The sequence below is a fragment of the Neodiprion pinetum genome, chromosome 3, assembly GCF_021155775.2.
Source record: "Neodiprion pinetum isolate iyNeoPine1 chromosome 3, iyNeoPine1.2, whole genome shotgun sequence".
NCBI classification, from domain to species: domain Eukaryota; kingdom Metazoa; phylum Arthropoda; class Insecta; order Hymenoptera; family Diprionidae; genus Neodiprion; species Neodiprion pinetum.
The window spans coordinates 29,453,125-29,478,830 of record NC_060234.1 but is presented as its reverse complement, the minus strand read 5'-3'; the positions used below and the strand labels follow the sequence as shown (position 1 = coordinate 29,478,830).

At 36.7% G+C, this 25,706-nt stretch overlaps 2 protein-coding genes across 3 annotated transcripts; both read left to right on the top strand.

Annotated features, from left to right (window-relative positions):
• Positions 1-473: 473 nt before the first annotated feature.
• On the top strand, positions 474-18,243 carry e(y)3 (enhancer of yellow 3). Of its 2 annotated transcripts, XM_046618701.2 has the most exons (9): positions 474-8,985; positions 9,330-9,974; positions 11,156-11,485; positions 11,770-12,280; positions 12,401-12,585; positions 14,418-14,565; positions 14,679-14,885; positions 15,691-15,806; positions 16,567-18,243. In XM_046618701.2, exons 1-9 carry the CDS (start codon positions 846-848, stop codon positions 16,680-16,682), a joined length of 10,398 nt encoding a protein of 3,465 aa, XP_046474657.1. In that variant the 5' UTR covers positions 474-845; the 3' UTR covers positions 16,683-18,243. The 2 variants fall into 2 exon arrangements, with proteins under 2 accessions (XP_046474657.1, XP_046474658.1); XM_046618702.2 differs by lacking the exon at positions 15,691-15,806 and having other exon boundaries at positions 16,567-18,210.
• A 2,479-nt stretch (positions 18,244-20,722) lies between these two features.
• On the top strand, positions 20,723-25,670 carry LOC124215389 (carboxylic ester hydrolase-like). The gene is made up of 7 exons (XM_046618742.2): positions 20,723-21,430; positions 22,283-22,418; positions 23,646-23,991; positions 24,202-24,564; positions 24,735-24,895; positions 24,967-25,289; positions 25,377-25,670. The coding sequence occupies exons 1-7, from the start codon at positions 21,162-21,164 to the stop codon at positions 25,543-25,545; spliced, it is 1,767 nt and encodes a 588-aa protein (XP_046474698.1). The 5' UTR covers positions 20,723-21,161; the 3' UTR covers positions 25,546-25,670.
• Positions 25,671-25,706: the final 36 nt, after the last annotated feature.

Genomic DNA, 25,706 nt, shown 5'->3' with positions numbered 1-25,706 from the left:
AAGGCGTGTTGACACGGTGCTAGAAATCGGTCCGAGTTCTCGGACCGAGAAAAAGTTACCAGAACTCGTATCGTGTATACAGCAAACTCGGACGTAAATCGTGGATCGAGAAAGCGGATGAATAATGGGACGCGATCCATTTTTTCATCCGCGATTTCTAGCACCGTGTCAACACGCCTTTAGCAGCATCTAAAAATGTCCGAGCATCAATAAATTTCGCGATAGATTTTGCAGTTACCCCACTTACCGCACAGGTGGGAGCATGTTTTCCGTTCGGTCTTTTTGGCATTACTGTAGGCTTTACTGTACGACGCCCTTTCACTCCTCAGGGTTCCGTTTCATCGGTTTATGACGCAAGCCGTACTGCCGTCTATTGTAAACGAGCCTCAACCATGAACGATGTAGGCACGTTAGGAGTGGCCACTGTCAGCGTGTGTTCAGCAAACAATCGTACAGTGCATTGCAGTGAAACGACGTATCTCTAAGCGTCAAGCGTCAAATAATGAGCAGTTAAATTTCGTACTGAGTTTACACTGGTCATTTATAAAATTGACATTGTTGAGTGAAAAATGTTGAAGCATAAGAGATTCTCGTAAGAATGGGCAAAGTGATGTTTGGATCCAAGAAACTGCCAAATACTCTGGGCCTGAAATATGAAACCGTAAACTTTATTATTTGAAACTGAAAGTGTGGTTATATTTTTTTTTAGTAATGCGTACAAATAGTATCGAATAAAAAAAAAGGTTTTTACACATGAATTTAAAAAACTGAATAACTAACCTAATACTCAACAAAACATGTATGGAAAACAAATGTAGCAGTTTGGTTATCCTGCAAGTTGAACGATGTCCGAGGATTCAAAAATGGGCCTCTTTGGCTCTAAAGATGATCATAAAGAATCAACGTCAGCTGACACCACCAAACAAGATTCAGCGGTCCGTTATGCCCCGTACTGTATAGACAGCGATTCTGAAACATACGATACAGAAGCACTGAGTATAATGGATATCAATGATATAATAGGTGTGCAAACAGAACAAGCGGTTGAGTCTACGCTGGAAAGTGAAATAGCTGCTCTTTCAGAAATTATTACTGACTGCAAGCGTGAAACAAGCTCTGCTGCAACTAATGAAGCCCCTGGAGAAAGTTCAGATATTAAATTTACTGAAGAACTTTTCACTCAACTGACATCACTGTCACCAGCTGAACAGCCAAGTTCAAGCCTCATCGAAGAAAGTTGTATAAAAGATTTGAGAGTGGATGAGCTGCCAGAAGAAAATATCGCCCATAGAAAAATTAGCAATAAGTCTGCTTCCGATGAAAACTCTCCAGATGTTATAAAAGCTGAGGATTTGTCGTTCAAAAATATTTTAGAAGACAAAGTTGTTGTCGAAATGGATGTTCACATTACTACTAAAACTGAAGATGTTACGCCAACTTTGGATGAACTAAGTAACGAGTGTGAACAAACAAAAGCAGAGCCCACACCGAAGACTGAGAATGTAGGTGTACCTTCACTCTGCTCCGCTACTCATGCTATAAACAAATTTGACGAAGATTTTCAAAATAACATATCTCGTATAAAGGAACAAAAAGCTAGCGACATCGACAGTATAAAATTTGATTGTGTAATTGAAACTGTAAACCCTGTGGGGGAGATTGTTAGCACACCTCTTCCTGAAATTGCAACAAAGCCATCAGAGATATCTTCACCTAGTATTCAAATAAATTTAAATGATGAAAAAAATGACAAGCATACAGACCCATTTGAATGTGATGATAATGTTGCAGTGCCTGTTGAAAATCCAGAGACTGATACCTGTACTATAGTGAAAAGTGAGGGTTGCGTTGCAAATACTGAATTAGAGAGCAAAATAGCCTCTGACGATTCCATGGATAAAAAGCTATCAGATGTACTTACAAATGTGGGAAGTATTTCTAAGAGTTTACAACTCATTGGGGAAGCTTACATTTCTGAAGACTCTCAGGAAACTGACGACAAAGATGAATTGCCTGCTATCACAGATGTTCGTCTTCCATCATCCATTATAGAAGAACAAAAAACTATGCAAGTTACCGAGCCTAAGCAGGAAGTCAGCTCTAGAGATGTTTTAACAGAAACTTCGCACAACGAAACCGAACTGCGTGATTACTGCGATATACCAATAAGTACTTCTACAAAATTTACTACAATTGGTCAAGAATGTAAGTCATTGGACGACAAAGAAAATCCTGGTAACACGCATAAGATTTTGCCTGGTCTACAAGATAAGACAAAAAACAATGATTTACATCAAATCATCGAATCACAAGTAATTGTGAATCTTATTGACGATTATGCTAATGAACAAGAAAAACGAGCAGAAACAAATGTGCATAGTCAGGAAAATACAGAGAAAAGTAGTCAGTTTTGCAAAATATCTTTATTGCCAGATTCAAGTATTATTGAAGATACGAGTAATCCATTGCAAACGACTACTGCGTCGGCACAAGAATTGATCGACTCAGAAAAAAAACGTTTGCAAGAAACTCCATATGTGGAAGATAAGTCGTTGGAGTCTGAACTTGAAACAATTGAGGATCCGACAGGGAATAAGATCCTGAAGCTAGCAACAAGTAGCAGTCCAGATGGGGTTGAAGAAAAGATTCCCATAGATGTTCAATTGATTGACGAAGCAGTGGAACCTTATGAAACTAATATCACATCATTGGACTCGAGTGCAAAGATAGTCCTGCCAATGGAAAACTTATCTGTACAAAATCCCAAACCAATCAAGGTGTCAGAGACGTCATCTACCATCATATCGACATATCCAGAGGTTGGATCAAAAAATGCAACACAAGTTGATTTGGAAATGAAGTTTGAACACACAGAAATTGAAAAAGAAATCATACTCCCTGAACCCACATCGGATAATAATAGCGAATTGAGTAGTTCGAAAAGTCTTGGAACATCGTTGTCAAGTTCAGAACATTCACATACTGCTGATAATTTTGTCAAACATTTTTCTGAAACCTCCACTTCACCTGTAGAAGTTAGTCAAGATTTACATAGTGAAGATGACCAAAGTGTTGATGCTACGGCACCTGAAAAAACAGTCTTGACAAATGAAGAATGCAGGGAAATATTGGAAGTTGAAGAACTTCCAGAGACAGTAGAAGAGAAAACAACAAAACAAGCGGTAGCTGATACGAAAATTTTTGAGGGTATTGCTCCAATCATACAATCTGTAGAGAACAAAGAAAAGGAATATGAAGATGAACCCAGTAGCACATCCAAGAACACTTCAAGCATTGAAGAAGACGGAGAAACAGTTGAGGTTGAACCATGTGCAACTGAAAAAGATGGTCAAATACAGCAAACATTGACGGAAAATACATCACCAATTACTCAAGAAAGCCAAATGGAGTTAAAAAATAACATATCGGCAACTGAGCATGACATATCAGTTGATTCGAACAAGGAGAAGCCAGAGGAAATAGAAGATTCGAATACAAACTTAACGCAGTCAGGAGATGAAAACTGTACAAAAATCAAAATTCCGTCATGTGATATTGTGGAAGCAAATGAGGTGCAAAAGTTACAATCATCACAGGAATTTAGTCAAGCTGAAAAAACAAATTTTGTCGAAGCAAAAGTTGACGCCGTTATCTCACAGATAAATGAGGAAAACTTGATTTCACAAAGAGACTGTTCTCCAGAAATGAAAAATTCTGATCTTCTTGATGCTAATTTAAAAGATAGTAAAGGTGACGTAGAGCCACAAGCTGGTTCTGAAATCATTGACATAGTAATGGAAAATGCACCAGACTCAAAAGTAGAAATATCTAAAGATATTAATGAATTAAACGTTGAAATATCAAACTTGGAGAGTGTTAACTGCAAAGGTGACTCCTATCAACCAGAGGTTACTGACGAATCACTCAACATCAGTCAGGTTGTCGAAGCAAAAACAGTGGATTCTACCATATCTATCTGTTCAAAAATTTGCCAAGATGATGTTCCAACAAAACAAGTCTATAAGGAATCTCATCAATCAGAAGAAACTGAATCAATCGCTGTATTGCCAATTGATACAGAAAATAAACAGATAAAAGATACATCTGACAAATATGAAGCAGAGATCGCAGAAATTGAAAATATTAAAGAGTCATGTAGTGAGATTGTTATTGCGAGCGTAGTATCACTTGCAGATTGGGAAAATGCCTCAGAAACTAGTACAATGCAGGATTGGCCTGAAATTGCCGGCTGTTCAGAATTAGGTCCTGAGCATAATAAATGTGAGAGCAAAGTAAATATTAAATCAAAAAAAGAACAAAGTGATAACTTGAATGTTCCTCAAATACAGCAGGAAGCAATTAATAAATCTGAAACTTCATTAAGAGATGACGATGTACAGTGTCAAGAGTTATCTCCTACCATAACGCTTCAAAAACTGGACAGCCCTGAAATTCAGGGTGAAAAATCTCAGTCTCAGTCTGAAGCTGAACTGATTATTAGTAAATCTGTGGATGCTCTTTCGAGTGATGAATTAGTTGAGGACTCAAGCCAAACACAATCCAAAGTTAACTTAATTTTAACAGAACATCCAGTAGATCAAATTTGTGACTCGCAAATTAGCATGCAAGAAATACAAGCAATTGACAGCATATCTGAACTTTCAGAAAATGAGTCAAAATTATTAGAAAACGAACAGAAACTTGAAGAAGACTTAATTCCAACAAAACATATCAAGGCCAGCTATCCTGAGGTCACAACTGGTATTCCTTGCTCCATTGAAGATTCGAAATCAAATCAAATTTTGGACAGAAATCTACAAGGTATCGAATCTGAAGGAAATGTATTTAAGGTGATACCTGAATCTGTTTCAGATACCCTGCAGTCTACTGATTTAATAGAATATGAACAGAAGGTGAACGAAGATTCAAAATGTGAGCCTATTGAAGAATTGGATAAATTGACAGCAGTGGCTGATGAAATTTTGATTGATGAGTTAGCTGATTCTGTATTAAAAGATGACCTACAACCCTTGGAAAACTTCAACAATTTGGAAATATTACCCGATAGCAATTTATCTCCATCATCTATTGTGAGTTCTGATCCATTAAGAATCGAACAAGTAGAAACAGACGAATTTTCTGGAATAAAAGATCAACCTGTATCATTGCTAGAAGAAATGAACAAAACATGTTTCATTGAAGATTCGAGTCAAACACCAAGTGTATCACATGAAGCTAATTATATAACTGATGTTATCATAAGTTCAACAAACATTGAAAATATACAGCTTGCAGATAATATACAAGAAAGGAATGATGAAAATATTAATGCTGATGAGTTCAAAGAAGACAACGGACAAGAGCTAAAAGCTAGTAACAGTTCCATTCCCAAAGATATTTCATCTGTCGATCAAAGTATGGCAAGTATAAGTGGAGCATGTAAAACAGAAGATGAAGAAAATCTGAATGTAGACAAAGGTATTGAAATAAGTTTACCATTGAAACAAGAAGAGGAAAAATTGATTGAATGTGCAGTGCTGCGAGCATGTGATGTCAAAATTGATCTACCAGACGAGGTATTGTTTGATACTGAGGATGCAGCAGAATCTGAAGTTCTTTGTCATACGTCAGAAGACAATGTCGATACCTCACAACAAAGCTCAGAAATTTCTGAATTAGAATGTGCTGTAAAATTCTTACAAGAATCTGAGGAGCAAACAATAGATTCTCCACTACTCTTGTCACCTAAAATAACTGAAGACATTGTAGAAGAGAATTCGGAACAGAATAAATCTTGTGTTTTTTTGTCAGAAACAGAAGTTTGTCAGGGTACTTTGGAACTACCTGTAGAATTGGAACAAATTAAGCCAAATTCAATAGCTATATCAGAAGCAGAAATTATTTCTGAGGCAGCCAAGTTGGAAAATGAACGCAAGTTGAAAATAGCTGCAGAATTGAGTAAAACTTCGGAAAGTACTTTGAAATTGGATGTTACTGAAAATCTTGTATCAGAAAATAATTCAGAGATGCTGAAAAATCTTCTGACAGTAGCGGAGACCCCCAGTTGGAGCGACAGATCAGGTGAAAGTCTTGCATCGACTTCGGAAAAATTTGCTGATTGCCAAATCCTGGAATTACCTGAAAATAATATTAGAAGATCGGAGAAGATGCCTAAGATTTCAATTCTAGAAGAGAGATTGAAAGTACCACCCAAAATAGAAATACCATCTAACGAAATAACTCCGAGAATATTAGATACACCTACAACTCCGAAAACAAGTTTGCTTATTCAAAGGGATTCAAAGGTAGACTCTAAAAGTATGTATCAAAAAATGCTTGAATCTCCAATAGGTGGAGACAAAAACGAGCCGAGAATTGCAGACACTCCAAGAAAAGATTCTGAGAAACATGATTTCGAAAATGTTGGTTCCCCACGAATAATTTTGAAAATAGCAAAGTCTGCTATCGCTGATTGCAGTGAGCCGAGATCACCCAAAAGTCCCAAGATACGATCAGCAGCAAACTCTCCGAACCCAGAAGATAGCCCTGGTCAAAAATTGGGTAAAATTAAGTTGAAATTATCAAAAGGTGGTCATCCTTCGATAATTTCTAATGATAATTATGATGAGAGTACACAGCGTCACACGGATGCAATGTTATCCCCATCTCATATTGGTATGAAAATTAAATTATCGAAATCAGGCGATGCTTCAATCATTCAACCTGATAAATATGACTTAACTGACGAGGTTAAAGAAAGTAAACACAAGTTTGATGAGGTTTTACCAAAACGAATTGAGTCCTCACTGGGTATGAAAATAAAACTTTCGAAAACCGGGGGTCCATCTATAGTACAGCATGAATCAAAAGAATTGACCCCCAAACGTAACAAAGAAAAAATTGATAGTGGACAAGATGTTCCAAAAAGAACAGATTCTCCAATAGGAATGAAAATCAAATTGTCTAAAAGTGGCGATGCCTCGATAGTACAACCAGAGAAACAAGAAGTTTCAGATGAATGCGTGTATAGAGATAAATGTGAAACTCAAACTGAGATTCCAAAACGAACAGAATCTCCAATTGGTATGAAAATCAAATTATCGAAGAGCGGTGATGCATCTATAATATCGACAGAAAGTTGCGAGGAATCGAAAGATTCTTCATCAAAATCCAGAGATAAATTGAGTTCTAATCAAGATCATCCAAAACGAACGGATTCCCCTCTGGGGATGAAATTTAAACTTTCGAAGTCTGGGGGAGCCTCTATTATACAACCAGAAAAATCTGAAACAGCGGAAGAATTCAAAGAAGCCAGAGACGAAATAGAAAATATTGCAGCTATAACAAGGCGGGTCGAATCTCCGATTGGTATGAAAATCAAATTATCAAAAACTGGAGATGCATCAATCATTCATCCCGATAAACAAGAATCTGACGAGAATAAAGAACTAATAGCAACGAAATATAGAGAGAAATCGGAGGTACAGGAAATCCAGAAACGAACAGACTCTCCTATTGGAATGAGAATTAAAGTAACGAAAAGTGGCGAAGCTACTGTAATGCCTTTAGAAATTCCACAAGAGTATCAAGAATCGTCACTGCCGGATGCTGAGACCTACGAAACGGCGTATGAAGTTACAAAACCAAATGAATCTCCCATAGGCATGAAAATCAAATTATCGAAGTCTGGTGATGCATCGATCATACACCCAGAAAAACAAGAATTTCTCAACGAACCTAAGGATAATGTCGCGGGCCGAGTACATCCGTCAATTTGCCAAGAAGGATCTAAGTCCTTGGAGTCTCCACTTGGAATGAAGATCAAGTTATCAAAAACTGGAGATGCTTCTATAATACATCCTGAAGTTTCTCCAGAGTCCAAGGAGGCCCACCTAAAACGTGCAGAAAAATATCATACTTCGCTAGAAGGTCCCAAAAGAACAGAATCTCCTCTCGGGATGAAAATAAAATTATCCAAAACAGGAGATGCATCTATAATAGAGCCTGACAAAAAAGAAAAAACTGCAATGAAGCAGAAAGAAAAATTGTCAAACATTCACGAAGTTTCACAAAAGCGCAAGGAAATGGAGTTTCCAATAGAAATGAAGATTAAATTGTCAAAGACAGGGCATCCGACCATAATTGCTAATGAAAAACAAGATTCTTTCGGCGAAATGCCTTCAAAAAGTCAAGATCATTCCGAAAGTATTCCAGGCACACATTACAAGCGTACAGAACCAACATCTCCCACTAAGGATTCTCAGATGAGGATTTTTAAAACTGGTCATTCAAGCATCATACACGGTAATCGGTCTGAATTGACAATTGAACCGATTCAAATGCTTCATAAAAAAGTAGACAATGTCATGGAAGTTCCATCAAAATGTCAAGATGTTACTATTTCCTCGGTGGATGTAAAAAAAAGTAAACTAGAAGCTAAATTGTCGCATAGATTACCTGAAGTTACAATTCAACCAGTTATGTCTGGAGAACAAAAGCAGATGATGTTAGACAAAAAAACGAGTGCAATTAGCCGACAACAAATGAGTGTGATTAATCAAGAAATAAGTATCACTCATGTTTCATCTCCTAAACCCACTGATCTATCAATGAGTGGAAAATTGAAAGAGATCTTACGCAAAAATGCAGCTAGCTCTCCGCCGAATTCGGATTGTGAAATTATTGAGCATCGGCCAGAGTTAATCATTGTTAATGAAAACTCCAATTCAAGTCAGGATGTTATGATAATAGAAGAAGTCAAGGTAGCGGCACAAGAAGTCAAGGTACCTAGAAAACGAGGCAGACCGAAAAGATCAACGTTACCACCTGGGCAACCACTGATGCGACAAATTATTCCACAAGACCCATTGGCTTTAGACAATATGCCACATCCACTTGGAATTGACCATAGAGAGAGCGACCGTCCGAAACGAACTTGCAGGAGTCAAAAGAGTTATGCTCCGCCAAAAAGAGGTAGAGGAAGAGGTTTGTACAATTTCTCATTGAGCTTATACATGGCATATTATTTATGAATGATAGATTCCTATGCGAATGAATATATGTTTCATAACTAACAAAAGTCTAATCAATCACGTCAGATACTTACAAGAAATTAATCATTAACCTTTAGAAGGCCGGCATTTTTCCTGTGGAATTTGATATTTTTTAGAGGTGTGATTTACGTATATTAATAGTCAACACATCTAGTAGAGTTTCCGAGTTACCTGCTGACTCCTAAAAGAGTGTAATTCAGCAATCAAATTGCAGATGTTATAGCGAAGTGATATTTGCTATGGATTTCTGTGATCAAAGTTTGTTTTTTAATCTAGGAAGAGGAAAGCGAAAAATGGACAGAATAGATTGTGCTATTGGGAAAATACCTCGACTGGAGGATCCGTTAACTGAAATTGAAAGATCAACAATGAGCTTAATAGACCCGTTTCAGCAAAGAGTTATTCCAGCAGTTATGGCACAGACATCGGAACTATACAGAGCTCTGAAACAGAGTCCAACAGATCGCAAGAGATTATTATCCGAAACGATAGTAAAGCAAGGCTTTTCAGAGCCACAGAAAAAACTAAGACTTCAAACCGAAGCTGTGAAACAATTATCTGCGGTGTTGCCTCTGGAACCTATACCTCAAGCACGCATGATGGTTCAATCAAATGTCAATACATCAGATTCAACAGCTGTGATGATATCTGAAATATTGCAGCGCTCCGAGACCATTACCGCAGAGCTGAATACTGATCAGTTTGAGGGACCAAAATCTGCCATTCACGAAAGCAAAAACATTATTGTAGACATGACAACAACTGAGCATCAAAATTGGTTAACACCTTCGATAAAACTACCCGAAACAAGTAGCAAAAGTGAAGCAATTTCAATAGTACAGGTGATGGATGAAGAAACCCGAATGAGTGCAGAGTCCAATTCGCGATCGCAAACACCAGCTAGAAACATCTCCATACCTGGTAAAACTTTCATTGTATATTCTTATTAGAAAATTCGAGACTTTATAATAATAATAATAAGATTCTCAATCCAGTCAAGTTTTGTAGGTGATTTCAATTAATTTTGCTTTGAATCTTTACTCGTATATATGACAAAAGCAAATCTTTTATGAATTGTGAGATTGTGGTATAAATACTATAGAATGGTGTTAAATTTGGTAATTTCTCAACAATGTTATTGTAATACTTATCAATATTTTTTTTCATTATACATTATCGTGATTCTTTTTATTTTTATTGTTTATGACAAACAACTTAAATGCGTATTTACATTACATTGCATTTAATCTGGCAACATTCAGAGACTCGCAAAATGATTAGTTTCACAATTTTCCTAGTGTGTTTTCATCGCTTTGTATCTATTTGAAGATTATAAATATTAAAAAAACCTAACTTTAACATATTTCGGGTTGTGTTGCATTTGTTGGAATCTGTTTTGACAATGTGATTCGTTAAGAGTCATTAAAAGTACCCGGTCTCTAAAATATAAATGTGGTAGTGTACCTCCGACTGGGATATCTAAAAATAGAGCATTTTCTCGTGTCTTATTTCTATATTCCCGAATATAAAATAGCCGTCATGGAGTGTTTTGACAAGGTTAAAAATTATTCACAGAAGTAAAGTAATTATCATGCACATTTTTAAAAATAAATTCACAAATAATACATTGCCATACGTGCACTCAAATGATACTTTGAGAATGTGAGTGCAGACCATAATACGTAAAATTATTTGTAACTTATTTCAATTAGAATTTATGCATTTAGATGAATCGACAGATCTCTCTAAAAATTTGTAATTAATGTTTATTAGATTTGGAATTCCAAATGAAAATACGAGAGGTAATAAATGGATACAGGCTGAAAATACTATTATACTATCATCTGTAAAAATAATATTATTTTATTGATTGGAATAATTGGTATTTTTAGAAAAATCGGGCTATTTTTTTATGATCTTTAAACAAATTTACACATCGAGATACATTACAGTTATGGTCAAATAAAAGTGGAGCTTAATGCCACAAATATCGTTTCCTCGTACTCAATATAACTGTAAATCGGTACTTTGAATGCTATATTGTTTGCTCAACTATTGACATTTTACTACCGAAATAATTTAAAGTAAATATTGTGTTATAGTTGTAGAAACTGTAATCAATGAGGAATCTCAAGGCAGCGTGCTGAGCACTGCCACTACAGAATCTGAAAAAGTTAAAGTGAAGAATCGAAGAATGGAAATAAACTTTGATCCTGACGAAGGACCGTTTACTGTTGACAAAATTGCTGAATATGAATGGCCTCTTGATAAAAAAGGAGAAACATTTATGATACAGGAACAAATTTCACAATACTTGGGAGTGAAGTCATTTAAACGAAAGTACCCGGATTTGAAGCGTAGAATGGTAGAAATGGAGGAAAGAAATTACCTCAGAGAAAATTGTTTAGTGAGTGAAGCTATGTGCGATATGGGTAAGTTTGAACCTAATTTTGCTGAAATATTTTTAAACTGTACAGATAAACGATAAAAATGTATATAACCACTACCCTTTTGTAACAGACTTTGACCAATAACTTTTCAGGTTTCAATATTAATAGTGTAAAATTACTTATCAATTTTTACATCCCTTATTATGCATATTCAATTGTATCTGCGCGTATTATCTCCTGTCCTTATGCCTGAGAAAACATGTTTTCATTATTTAACTACTCATATCAGCTGAGGTTTTAATCAGATCATCTCCGTTCATATTTAGGACTTACAGCAATATGCAGTACGGAAGTGTTAGATGTCATGTGCAGCGATTTTCCAGATCAGTATGAAGAGTACCGTAAGCATATGCGAGAAAAACAAGCTAAAGAACATTCAAAGAAGCAAAAAGAACTAACAGCTGCTGCAAATGCGGAACGAAATCGCATAGATCTTGCAGAAATGGCTGTACAGTCAGCGTTATCTTGGAACGTTAATTTCAATAAAGCTCGAAAAGAGTCTAGAAAGTATAGCTTAGATTTACAAAGTTTCACCATCCACGTACCTAAAAAACAACAAAAAGTTGACACGGAACGTAAAGTTAGTAACTATCCTGTGGCTCTGATACCTGGACAATACACAGATTATTATAGAGAATATACACCTGCTGAATTGAGGTATTACCCATTGAATACTGTTCTTTATGGTCCGATGAAACCTAATGAACGTAAGTTTGACAGTCAATCTGAAGGATCACAGAGTGACAGCGATAGCGATTCATCCTCTGATGACTCTAGGTGCGTAAAGAATTAGAAGAATTTCGTGCCATGTAGTGGTTAGCAAAATGACTTTTATTAACTTATTCTAAGTGAATACTACTGAAGACCGACGATTCGTATTAATTAGATTCTTTTCAGCTCATCATCTAGCGAAGGAACGCAGGACACAGAAGAATCCCAATCGACGATCGATGAAGTTGATATGGAGTTGGGCGCCCACAAGGAAGATAACAAAAACTTAAAGTGTAAAATGTGTTTAAAACACTTAAACAAACATGGAAAGGCTGAAGTACTAATACAGTGTGGTACTTGTAATGGAAATGGTACGTGAAAAATTATATAGTCATCAGAAATGAAAGGATCCAGACTTACTGTCGACTTAAAAAATTTGATTGCACAAGTTTATGAAGAAGACTTAGCAATTTCATTTGGCATTATTGAACATATTATTCTACGATATTAGATCACACGTTGAGTAGAGTAATTGTTCCTAATGGTGGGATTTCGTTTCATTGGAAACATAATATGCAATGTGTGACTGGTTTATTACCGTGAAAAGTGGGAAATAGAATTATTTAAAAAATATTAGACTTAGGATACTATAATTTAGAAGTGATGTAGTATATTACATAAATTTATTGAGTTGAATAAAACTTGGCAATTTGATTTTTTTTTTCATATTTTCTATAAGCTATATAAAAAAAATTAAATGACCTCATCATTAACTTTATAGATTCAAATTAACACCATGTACATGTGGTAGCATACGACAGATATTACATACTGTAATGATCTAACTAATTTTTCTATATTGCTACTGTAACATGACACTGTCATGAAATTGGAAATGTATGTGAGGTGAATTGTGATGTCGTAGAAGTAGTTAGATTTGCTATGGTTCAGTGTGACTTTGTATTTGACTTAATTTTAATACAACTACAGATTATTTATAGCAATGTTTACAAAGAATATTTGTTAGGCAAGAAATGCCTAAAAGGTCCACGATCCTTTTACTGATATACCGAAGATTTCAATTTCCTCAGCCCAGGTGACTGCATCTTTGAACAATATTTGATTCATACTGATTCTTCGTTTTGAGGACAAAAAATATTGTCGCCAGGGTAAGTTTACCCACTCAGTTGACTCACCTGATAAATTCTGGAAATTGAGCTAACTAATTTGTAAATCTTTTTTCCAAGTCGCGTGATTCACAACAACTGGTGTACAGTTTCAGAGGTCCAACACTTAACCAGAGTTTGCTTGCTACTACTTACATTGCATGCAAACACGATGTTTTACGTTTGTATGGAATCCACATGAACGAAAAGGATCTTCTCAAACTTTTGTGTGTAGATGTTTCGATCTAACGATATGTCACTTTGTTCTTTTTTCTTACTCTCTCCATTGTGAATGCCAGAAAATTAATGTTTTTCAAATATGAATTTTTCTATCAACTGCTGTGATGCTTGAAGTAATTTTGTACCCATATTATCAATAACTGATTATATTCCACCACCGAAATACGTCAGCAACGGTTATAAAACAATTATAAGAGAAATCAGATTGATGAATGGTAGTTACATTTTGTCATTGCTAGAATCGAGTATTGGGATAAATCTTTATATTACATAAAGTACTTACTGTTAGTCCATCTTCTATCTATTCTGTCTATTGGCCAACTGTATTTGTGAATACTGTCTGTTATATACTATTGGGATTTGATCTGGTCATACTTGTGATATTGATGTTCTTTGTTGTAAAAATGATTGAAGTATGTCTGCAGAGAAGGTACACATCGTATTCTCATAGGCTAGAACCAATGACATTAGGTATGAAATTACAGAATCATAACTATTACTCATCTAAATAGTCATTTCGTTTCAAGGGCACCTTCGAGTTCATGAAATTTGACATGATAATTATTTGAAAGTATATGAATTAAAAAATGATATCAATTTTCTTTTCTATATTTTTTATATTTAATCCTACGTATTATGTAACTTCTTTATCCACCGCATAGTTGAGGGTTTGGTCATGTCATTAAATTTATAGAGTCGTATCGAGTTAACTGCAAATTCAGTTTTTAAGACTGTCTAGATATCATTGTATCTGATTATAGTTTTAAATGCGAAATGGTTTTTTCTGTCATTTACAGTTCACCCATCGTGTATTGACTTGACACTAGATATGGTGCCTCACATTCAAGGGTACTCCTGGCAGTGTACAGATTGCAAGACATGTGATCAATGCCATAATCCTGCAGATGAAGATAAAATGCTCTTCTGTGACATGTGCGATCGAGGGTAAATAGTTTCACTTTATTTTTAAACTAACCAGGGTTTAATTTTAGTAAACTCAAGAATGTGGTCATCCTTGAATTAACTCATTTGAACGAGTGTCTACATTCAAATTACAGATATCATATTTATTGTGTGGGTCTGAGGCGAGTACCGCAAGGGCGATGGCATTGTCGAGAATGTGCTGTTTGTGCAAGCTGTGGACTGCGAACACCTGGAGGAGCAAATTCAGACAGGAATAGCGTTGCACAATGGCAACACGAATACAAAAAAGGCGAGAGAAACACACGTGTCTATGTTTCCACACTATGCGTTCCATGCTCAAAGTAAGTTGAAACAACTTTGCAGATATATATTTTATAGACTTCTAAAGCATAGGTGTAACAATAGGTAAAACTATACAATTTAAAAATTGCTTATAGCTCTCTGTGGCCTGAGCTTAAACTCTAGAATTAATATCCATTCTCTTTGAATGAGAGTATCAGTAAAATATTTACGATTCTATTCTAGTACAGTTATTCATGTTCTATTTTGGTACATCATTTATGAATTAATATCCATTCTCTTCGAATGAGAGTATCGAAACAGCATTGAATTATACCGTAACAATCAAACATAAACAATTATAATGTATCATCAAAGTATTTACGATTCGATTCTGGTACAGTTATTTATGTCAATAACATATGGTTTGGAATGTTTTTGAAATTCAATGTGCGTAGACTGATAGAGGTTGATATTTTCCCATTCTTTTGTTGTAAATTTGAAACTCGGTTTTATTTATTCCCTGTCATTTTTAAAAACCTCTTCAGTTGGTTAAAATAACAATTGTAATTTATAATTTACATCAAATATCGTGTATTAGTTGTCCAGATACTTCTCTCATGACCATTAACTTTCAATGCAATGTAAAGAAACTTTCTGTCATATGCCAATGAACCACTCGATTATTTGCTCAGTCTTTGGCATCAGTTTGCTGTGCAATTACTAACATATTTGAAAAACAAATTTTTGCACTGCTGCTGATTATCGAAATGTTTTTGCTTTACTACTTATTCTGATAATAATTAAACATTGATCGATGTATCGTTTTGACTTCACTAACTACTTAAATATTTGTGCGTTAACAAGGCTGTGGCGAAAAGGCCGTTACTGCCCACATTGCAGCCGCTGTCACAGCGCCCAACGACTCGACCTGGAACCGAATCTAGTCCATTGCGGCGCGTGTGACAAATATCTGCACTTAGGTACTGAAACGAATCTTCATTAAATTTAAGCTTTTTCATTATTCATCAACACTGGTGATTGTTTTTCATGAAATGATCTATATTATATATCAGAATATAATGTAGAGTATATCATTGACCGTTATGCCCAAAAGTCTATCCAATCCTTAGCGATTTATCGTAACATAATATGACTACACTGGATTAATAACAAAAAATTATTAGCTAAAAACATTGATTAATGAGTCTCCTATTGTAATTAAGATGATTATGAAAAAGCTTATGACATGTGCCACGAAACAAAGCCTGTGTTGTGATGTAATAGTAGATGTGTGTCTTGGCGTGTTTATGCATGTGGAATGCCAGAAACCTTTAACATGTGCTGTCAAGATTTAGCTGATCAGTTTGTGTTTTATGATATGCAATATATTTTGTCAAATAAAGCTATAATAATACAGGAAGAGTATCATACGTGTCAATACCTTGTGATGTTGTCTGCTACATAGAAATTGCCCATATACCATCTTCTGAGGATCTCCTAATATTTCAAAAAATTTTATTGTCCAATATATGTAAATGTGACAGAAAAATATTCGTGAAAGATATATTACATCTAGGTGTTGTGTGTGAGTATGTAAACAGTGCGTTTAGTAGGTAAACAACGCTCAAGAATCATAGATACTAAATTGTTTGCAAATACAGAAGATTCTGTAAATTTTCAGTTACATTATCATTGCACTTGATAATGTAGTTCCTAATTGACGGCATAATTCTATTTCAGGATGCGTGGAAATCAAGTATGGAACAATTGACAGAAAAAATTATATTTGCGAATGCTGCAGTACACCTACTCAACAATCGTCGAGGTCCTTAATATCAAAAAGTTTCAAGACATAAGTTATACGTAAAGTATTGAAACATTTTGAAGTAATTACATGTGTAAGAAAGACTGTTAACTCTATTACGATAATACTTTTTCCTTCTGTTTTAAAGTGTTGTAGTAAAATAAGACTTGGTCCATACTTTATATCAAAAATTTCTTGCCTATGATTGCTCTTCGCTGATATGTTATCAGTTTATAATACGATGCTAGTAAACTACCAACACACGATTAAACAATACAAATCTATTCAATTTGCGTTCGTCGACGGTTCATTTGTAAGCATATAGAGTTTGATATTCGCCAATGCGTTCATGATCATGGTATACGGACGCGTTATCGGTGAAATCATCTTATCAGTTTCAATCCTATATTCATACATTGAGAAAAGACAAGGGCTTGCGATTTTTCTTGTACTTCCCATTTATTTTATATATATTATATTTGACGAAAAGTCGTCAGAGGGGTCAAATTTACGCCAATCGCCGCGTTCTACGGCAATTGCTTAAACATCTGACCACGTTGCGCGAAGCTCGCACGGCGTTTCCAATCGGCCGTCGAGACTCGATTTCGAGCGCCGCGCGGCATCGGTCGCTTATGAGCAACCGAAGCAAAACCACGGCTATCAGTCCAGAATTCAGATCGCGTTGATCAGGTTGTTTCAATATATTTCCACCATACTCATTTGTGAATAATCCACGAAGGACTGCGTGTGGTCCAGAGAAAAAATAACTTACTGAAATAAAAACATCCGACGAACATCGACGGTGAGTGCCCCGAAGCAGAATTGAACCGCAGCAAGATGGATCGAGGTGACCTCCCTACATAAAAAATACGACAGATCTCTGTCGGATTCGACACAGATCCGCTACAAAATCCGGTGTTATCCTCCACACGAGAGACAAGGATAGAAGATTGTGAACGGATCCTAGTCGGCTTTGTCGTAAATGAACTCGGTTTGCGGCTTGATGACCAAAATTTTATTTCGGAACGTGTCCGGTTTCTATTCCCGCGTCCCGATGAACCTCAATTTTAGAGTCCAGATTGTCGGAACGTATCCAGTTTCTGTGAGATCCGGACACAATCCGCTACAAATGTCGGACACAAGTCGGACACAATTGACGGCACGAATCCTGTCGGATTATTTATGTAGGGCTGAATTAAGTGACCCTAGTAACGAATGTTGATAACCAAAATGCATAAGCTGAAAATGTCAGGTCAGGTCACACATGTTATGGAAACATAGAGAACATTTATATTTTATATTATTTAGAATATGTATACATTTCAAATCATTCTTCATGTACTGTTATGATACTTTCTGTTAATTTATTACTACTCGGTCCTTGACTATATTTTGTAAAAACGATCGTAAATTTTCAATGGCGTGTGTATTGATTTGGAAAATAAAAGAATAATGAAATTTTGTTATCCCTTACGCGATTACAAGGACAGACTACATTGCAGTACATATCGAATACACGCGGCAATGATCCAAATGGAGTAACCAGATCAATCGTCTCTAAGAACAAAATAAAAACTAGACCAACGCCTACAGTGAGTAAAACTAGAAAGTGCGTAATCGATATAATTTTTTACAACTTCGCTCTTGATCGCCAATGATTTTAGTTGTTCACTGATTTTATGCATTTGTCCGATACTTGTGCTTATTTTATTAGCTTAATATTACTAATTGCTGCAGTTCATTTATAAATAAATCAGAAACCACTAAATTGTTATCAGAGAAAAAAAAATGGTTACGGCACATACAGTCTGTAGTGACGTGAAATCTAATTAAAGTATATTGCGTGAATAATATTCACTTATATTCTTATTGCAGCGTAAAAAGTGCGTAGCTTCAAAATTCAAGCTAAGATGCTACGAGAAATACTACATGTCAAGTGTGGAGTAACAAGGAGGAGGTATGAATACTTGTATTGTTAATAATTATTTGGTAATTTAAGGCGTTACATTTGAAGCCAATTTTTTTCCCTTGCGTGTGAGTATGTGTATGTATGAACATGTGGTGAAGAAGTATGAAAGTAGAAAATAGTAATGCTTAATTTGAAAAGTGAAAATCAACTTTGCTAAATTAATTCAAGTTTCGATTTTCATTTTTTCCAGAGTTGAACAGAGACATCCGGGTAACTTCCCCATTTCTCAGCAACGATGGTGAGTTCGCATGTATTTAGATTACAGGTATTTGTTTACAGCTTCTTTACTGTCACGTGGCGTGGCGATAACAATTGTTATACAAACCTTGAATTTTTCATCCAATGAATAGGCTCGTTCGCGATCGCAACGGTGCTTGACTTTCGGTGGAATAATTTTTTTGTAATGTCTTTTAGCATAGCTTACAAATTGGTGGAATGAACATCGTGACAAGTAACCATAGCTTACTCGGCATTTGTGATAGGGAATAGTATTTAGCTACAGATGTAATAATCTTCGTTTAAATTCACCAATGTCGTTCAAACAGTGGATTTACCCCAGGTTTGTCCAACGAATGTTTAATCATAGTCATATAATTATTTAATCGATAAAATTTCAGTCTGGCATAACGTAACGTTATCAAATTGCATGCAATATCTTGAATCATTTTCAATTATTCAACAAACAGCAAGTATCGATGAATTGCAGGTTTAACTCACTTAGAAAATAATTATTAGCATATGGGATGCTTGTAATGCATCTTACAGAATTTCGATGTACCGATAGTCCTCCAGCAATCTCTAACATAATACATCGAATAATAGGATTGGGGTCATACCACTGCGGTATAGTATCGTGAGATCGGTTTTTTCTGCCAATCCTTTAACCCTCTTAGACCTAGCATATTTTCCCACCCTAGACTTCGGCAGGCAGAGGACGTATAGCTGCTAGATTGAGGGCATCACGGGGAATGTCAAGCAGAATTACAAATATCAATTGGAGAGCATTTTTTATACCCTGTTGTATTCATTCGTTGAATTTGGTGCTGAATAATGCTGCTAATTGTAACTCTGAAGCAATGTCCTTTTTTTATGTTGTCCAATATAATTAAAATTATTTCTCAGGTTCTTCACACAGATGGAATGTTTTACTGTAGTATGTGCTAAATTTTACGGTCAATCCATTGAGCGAAACCCGATGGGAGAATCGCATAGATGCAGTCAAAGTGGTCAGATTTCAATTAAGTATGATTTGCCAGGCTCCAATCTCAATAATCATCGTGGGAGTTTGTTGGGCAAACCGACATCCGGAGGCATTTGGATTCTTATTTAGAATATGTGAGCTACAACTTCATACGGAGGATGATTTACGAAAATGTGCAGATCTTCAAATTTCATTACCTGATGCAAACCAATAAGATCAAGTTACGAACTGTTTGGCGAATTACGAGCGCTATTCAGAAGAATACCTCATCGTTTTAATCCCAAAAACGTGCCCCTATATATGTGCATGCGAGAATATGCTCACCACTCTGGTTCCGAATGTTTTCTGTGCGTTGACAATATTATTGACGTTGCCAGTGACTGTCGCTTCCGGAGAATGAAGTTTTTCCAACTTGAAACTAAAGTATTTGCGGTTGTCAATGAGTCAAGGACGCTTAGACGGACTGGAAAGTGAATCGATTGAGAATGATATTGCTCATGAACCAGATCTTGATGAAGTAATTCAAGACTTTACAGCCTTGAAAGCTAGAGGGTTCACATGATTTTATGACTACGCCAGAATTATATAATCTGTTCGTGTGATTGTAGAATCCTCTTGTTTTTAGCAATCATTTGTACCTGTGATTATCATATCACTTGAGTAAATAATTATGGGATTCAAATATTTGATTGTTCTATGTGTGCACTTATATATGGGCGGCTTTTTATTACTTTACATGCATAAAAATAGCTTTCGAACTGGCGCTACTCGGATTTATTATTCTGTTATCTCACATGTAAATGCAATGTCATCAAACTACTCAATAACAAAACATACATTATAGAGGTATTCCATGCCAACTGAGAGGTCATTTTCCCTGACCTCCATACAAAAAATCAATTCTCCACTCTGAACTATGGCTCAAAATGTTTGTTTTGGGACCCAGAAATTATGTGAATTTTTGCAAAAAAAAAAATGGCGTTTTTTTAGGACCATAAAAGGGTTTGTAACATTTTTTAAAAAAGAATGGTTGAGACGAAAAATCTGAAAAAATGGTGAGTGCTTTTTTTAGGTTGTAGAATCACATAAAAAATAATTAGGCAAATTAGCGGGGGTCAGGGAAAATGACCTCTCAGTTGGCATGGAATACCTCATATACACTTAATCTTATTGGACCACTTGACAAGGTGGATTTAATTCCAGTCCGCACTATATATTGAGATAAGGTTGCGAATTAAATTCAAGGCGTTGTTACCAAACTACATTGTCTCTAATTATAACAAGACATCTTTTCTTCTCGCAAGATAAAATAACTCAGACTGGTCTCTTTGGCGAGCACCACTTAGTGACAGACAGTAATCATGTTTGTATGTAAAATTGGCTCGCGCTCGTGCTGTTATATAGCAGCCGCGTGTCTGCTGGTGGCTCTTTTGCTAATCGCTTTCCTGACAATCTTTGGTGTTATTCCAATTGAAAATGGGGACATTCCCGCTGGCGAGGATTGGATGCGTCCGGAAACGACGATACCGCAAGGAAGACTTCGAGGTATAAATATGGTCACACACCTTGGCAGAAGATTCTCTGCCTTCATTGGAGTTCCGTTTGCCGAGCCACCGATTGGAGATCTCAGGTTTGTAGGAGTAATTCAGAGTTACAAGTTACCTATCGCTGCATGGGCGGTGCAGAAAACGTTGCCCGGACACCCGGACGGAGATAAAATCTCAACTCGCCGATTCGGAGCCTGAACGACGTTACCTGCGTTACAATTTCTGCGAGCTATCGCTCAGGACCTCACCGACAAGCTGCGAGTTTGAACTCAAGTCCTCCCCTTCCGAAGTCTCGCACGTTACGAGCTGCGCTACTACTTACAGTAATAATATACGGTATCCATAGTAAACTGATACTGGTACTTACGATGATACTGTAATTGATTGGGCAAACTTTGGTTCATATATTCCAAAGATACAAGCAGTTAATATACATGAACACGAGTTGATAATGCAGTGAGGACTTCTCAACTTCCCGAGCTCATACTATGTATTTTTTACTTGTTCAGAATGCATGGTATGAGCTCGGGAGGGTAAAAAGACCTTACTTTATTGATAAGATTTTTTTTTCTTAGTAAGAAGATATTGACCGACCAAATAAACAATCAAGGATCCGTATATACGTACTGAAACCACATTGTTTTGACCAGATTCACGTACTTTGCTTTTACACATCTCGATTGCTTTGAGAGTCCGCTAAACCATCGATAATATCAGCTCTCGACGGATTTTCTTTGGGTGGATCTGCATTGATCACAACTCGTAGCACTAAAATACATAATTGAATGTACTCGACAGAATAACATGTTCAAAATCTACGACGAAGAATTGGCGGAATCATCTAGCCTCATGCTGGCCAAAAAATCACCTATCATTGGGAGTTTAATCGTCCCAAAAATACGGAAACATTAATTTCTCCCATTATTCCAATCCAGGTTTAAACAAGCCGTACCGGCGGGTCCTTGGAACGGGACTCTAGATACCAGCCGCATGCCTAACGCATGTATTCAGATCAAGAAAAAGCTCATAGGGGATGAGGACTGCCTCTATCTCAATGTCTATACGCCGCAGGTATATCGCAATCGTATTGACTATATTTTGATACCTGGAAGAAGTTATAGTTTTACCATCATCGTTTCAAATTTTCTATCTCGAGAAATGTACTAGTCGTACCAAGAGATTTAAGGATTTTCAATTGAAAGTACAGACATTTTGAAATTCATTTGATTTCAGTACCGAAACACCAGTTTAGGCTATCGTCTGATCCAACAGCGAACAAGTTTAGCTCTGTTCATTTCACATAGAATTCCAGTAATGCCAAACATATTGAGGCAATGTAGAATTGATTTTATTGTTCAGCTTTTTTTTGATTCCTACACCACCCTTTTGCTGGTAGACTTGTTTTATGTCAGTGGCACCTTCATTGCTTCAGAAATCTAACTTTCGCTTACAGATTTTTGAAGATTATAGCGTGTGTCGGACGCGCGGATGGGCGATTTCATATACATCAGCGGCGATATCTGATTCGTGTAATTACAGCGCACGTTTATTCATTAAAAACTGCCTACTTTCCGCACTAGCAACGCAATATACTAATTGTCACACAGCTGGGTACAAAATACAGCATATTTTTAGTGCTTTAGATTGGATAAGAAATCTGTGTGATTACATCGTGAAGGTTGATTTCGAGAAATAAACAGATCCTCAATCATTTGAATTTGTTCAACCATACCTACAGTTCTTTATCGTACTAGAAATATTTTGGTTCGAATAACGCTAGAGAAACTGAAAATTTAGATCTCATTGGAAAATTTTCTACGGAGTTCAAACCTCTGATATCATCTTCTTTTTTGCTCACAATAAATCAGACTGTTGTGCAACATTACCCAAAATCGAAATCATGAAGTTTTCGTCCATCGATCTTGGTTTCTCCTCGCTGTTCCTAGCTCCTTAGGCTGCGTACAGACTAGAGCATTTTTGCGCGCAATATACTCAAGCTTGGACGTGGGTTCAGAAATGCATGTTTATGCTTTCAGCCTGCAACATTGCGATATACGTATAGAAGAAGTCAGTGAATGAAGTGCAGAAAACAAGTGTTATCTCTTTATGATACATAGTTTATAGTTTATTGTTGGTGCACCTATTTGCTTTGCTATCATTTCTTAATTTATAACATGAAGAATTGAATAAGACGGGTGCACGGTGATTATTCAGAATCACGGTCTACGGTCGGCTTACATTAATGAATTCTCAAATGAAAAAGCAAATGATCACTTTTTTACCATTTTTACCGCATAGCTTCCTAGTAGCCAAAATGCTACGTTACTGCCAGTGATGGTCTTCATCTATGGTGGAGGATTCATTGTTGGAAGGAGCACTCCTGACCAACGCAGTCCAGAATTTCTTCTTAATAAAGACGTGGTTCTCGTAGTTCCGAACTATCGTTTGGGAATACTAGGATTTTTCAGTACCGGCGACGAAGTATCGCCGGGAAATAATTTACTGAAAGATCTAGCTGAAGCTTTGAGATGGACCCAACGAAACATCAAGTATTTCGGTGGTGATCCAAATAAAGTAACGCTCTTCGGTGGAAGTTCAGGCGCCGCCTGCGTTCGCCTTTTGACCTTATCTCCTTTAACAAAAGGTGAGCAGAGTTGCTTACTTGAATTGAAATATACCTATGGTATTTAATGATCATCTTTCGGTGGTAAATGTACCCGAGTTATTGTTACTACAGCGAAGCTAATACTTTTGATTGTAAGAGAGACCAATAATCGCATTGAAGTAGTTTTCACTAAAACGATATTAAATACTTGGCATTTCAACTTGACGAATAACCGCATACTTTTTTCAGGACTCTTTCACCAATTCATGACACATAGTACACCGCAACTCTATCCTCCTGTTCCTGAACCGTATTCGGTGGCCGCCACGCGTGCCACAAAGCTGGGCGAATATCTTGGTTGTCCAACCAACACGTCAACCACCCTTGTTAACTGTCTGATGACTTTCAATGGGTCATACTTGTACGATACAGACGTGCTGTTGAGGGATGTAAGGACGGCCAGGCCTACTGTTTGGTATCCTGTAGTCGAACCTGACGTAGAAGGTGCACTTTTTACGGATACTCCAGCGAATATCATTGCCAATGGAGAACAGCATGATTTGCCGTGGGTGGTCGTTGTAACCAAGGGAGAAGGAATTGTTGTAACTGCAGGCAAGTATGAGTGGATCAACGCGAAGTAACAAATATTCTTATAGGTATCTATATCGCACACAGATGTCAGGTAACATACCAGGCTCTGCATATTTGAAGAAACTTTATCGGTAGTCGTTTTTTCTTGGGGAATGATTTTTTCTGAAACTTGTACTCGTTCTTTATTTCAGTGTACTATGATAGGCCAGACTTGTTCCAGCAATTTTTAGACAACGTTGACTCTTACTTAATCAGCTTCTTGAGACACGACGTTTGGTCAGCCGATGTAGATGCCCAAACTGCTGCTCTAAAGTCTCGTTACTTGAACGATCTAACTGCAGACAGAAAATTGGTGAGAACTGGAACAACTGACGATAAAAATTCAAATTCCATCAGTTACGGTGTGATTGATGTTGCTTTCAGCTACTACACAATTTGACTGACATCGTAACCGATTACGAGTTCATCTACCATATTTACAACGAGGCCAAACAACATGCAAACAACCCTGCTTACAAGAGTCCCGTATACTTTTGCACTTTTGACTACCGAGGCACTTTCAGCAAAAGCTATATGTTTAGTAATGGTAACGCGGAGAATTGGGGTGCGGCGCATGGAGACGAGCTGATTTACCTCCTTCCTGAACCAAAGGAAAACTTAGCGCTACCAGGCTCTGAATTTACTGAGACTGATATGAGAGTGGTCGACACTATGGTGGAGCTATGGACATCGTTTGCTATCAACGGGTGAGTATCAGGCTATGAATAGATAAAAGACATCACGTCACAACCGCTTGTGTATCGACTATATTTGACTATACAACACATTCTCAGGTTGCCGACTACTGCAGCTCTCAATGACAACGCGATTTGGGAACCATTCTCATCAGACGAAAAATATCTTCAGATCGGTAATGACAGCGATCCTGGAATTCAGCTTAAAAGTGGTTTTCACGAAGAGCGAATGAAGTTTTGGGAAAATTTCTTCGCTGCTAGAAAGTAGATTTAGTTTTAACTGCGGTCCCTCATCAGAATTCGTATTCTTTGTTTCGAAATAGTTTGTTGTGACTTACCCGTCGGGGAAAGTGAAGGAGATGTAGGAATAAATGTTTGATGCCTATCTTAGAACGCAATGTACAGAATTTAGTTTGAATACCTGATAAT